At 49.9% G+C, this 1,354-nt stretch overlaps 1 protein-coding gene across 1 annotated transcript; it reads right to left on the reverse strand.

The window, feature by feature from the left end:
- Positions 1–52: 52 nt before the first annotated feature.
- Positions 53–1,002, reverse strand: LOC108554662 (uncharacterized; the record flags this gene model as incomplete). Its single annotated transcript, XM_017910006.1, has 1 exon — positions 53–1,002. A coding segment is annotated over exon 1 (950 nt), but the record flags the coding sequence as incomplete, so codon positions are not given.
- Positions 1,003–1,354: the final 352 nt, after the last annotated feature.

The following is a 1,354-nucleotide window of genomic DNA, read 5'->3' on the forward strand; positions in this document are numbered from 1 at the left end:
CTCAGAGTCCTCCGAAATTCGGTGATCGGGGGGATTATTTTCCATGTGATGCCTTCGGAGGCTGCGAATTCGGATGTTCGTGTGTTGTGGGTCGGCGTATAGTTCTGCCAGTTGATTTTTTGCCCCGACGAAGCTAGATGCACTGTCCGATGTTATTTCTCTGCACTTCCCCCTTCGGGCGATGAATCGTCTGAAGGCGGCGATGAATCCATCGGTGATCAGATCGCTGACCACCTCTAGATGCACTGCCTTCACAGCTAGGGAGACGAAGACTGCCACGTACGTCTTGACTGATTTGCGGTTCCGAAACTTTTTCTCCTTGGTCATGAAGGGGCCGCAGTAGTCGACCCCGACGGTCTCAAAGGGGCGCGATTGCGTCACTCGTGCCGCTGGCAGCTGCCCCATGATGCACTCGCTCACCGGTGGATTGGCGCGAAAACACTGGATGCACTTCCGCAGGACGAAACGTATTTGATTCCTGCCGTCCAGGGGCCAATATTTCTGCCTGATGCAATGAAGCGTGGCCAATGTTCCTGCATGGAAGTTTCTTCTATGGTATTGACTGATTATTAGCGATGTAACATGATGTGTCTTCGGAATGATGATTTGATGTCTTCTGTTGTATGGCAAGTTGGATCGATGTAGACGACCTCCGACTCGCATGATTCCCTGTTCGTCCAGGAAGGGGTTTAGAGGCAGTAGTCTGCTTTTGGAGTTTACCTTGTTGAACTTTCTAAGGTCGTGAAGTTCCGTTGGAAAGTGGCTGTGTTGCACCGATCTTATTATCCGATCGTGTGCCCCTTCCAATTCTTCTGTGCTGAGAGGTCCGCGATGTTGCTTAGGGTTTTTCAATCGCAGGCGGTAGGCGATGGTTCTGACAAGTTTGTTGAAGCATAAGAAGATTAGTTCCAGATTAGTTCCGGTTGCGTGTCGATCATCAGGCAGAGCTGTTTTTCTACTTCTGGCAGTTGTGACGGTATGCTTAATGGTTGTACTGGCCATTGTGAATCTCGCCGTACTAGCCAGTCGGGTCCGAGGTTCCAGATGTTGGTTCGTAGAAACCTTTGAGGGAGCAAGCCTCTAGATAAGATGTCGGCAGGATTATGATCGGTGGGCACGTGTCTCCAGAGTTACTTGCAGTTCTTTGTTGTATGTTTGATACGCGGTTTGCGACGAATGTCTTCAATAGTTTCGTGTTGATCCAGTGTAGTGTGATTGTTGAATCTGTCCAGAATATTGTTTGGCTTACGTTGATCTTCGTGCTTTGCATTACGCTGTGGTATAGATTCGCTAACAGTCCTGCCCCGCATAGGGGTCTTGAGGGGGGCGACTCGAGATTTCGCGCAGAGGAGAT

This window comes from Eufriesea mexicana, unplaced genomic scaffold (genome assembly GCF_001483705.2).
Source record: "Eufriesea mexicana isolate 0111107269 unplaced genomic scaffold, ASM148370v2 scaffold45410, whole genome shotgun sequence".
In the NCBI taxonomy this organism is placed as follows: domain Eukaryota; kingdom Metazoa; phylum Arthropoda; class Insecta; order Hymenoptera; family Apidae; genus Eufriesea; species Eufriesea mexicana.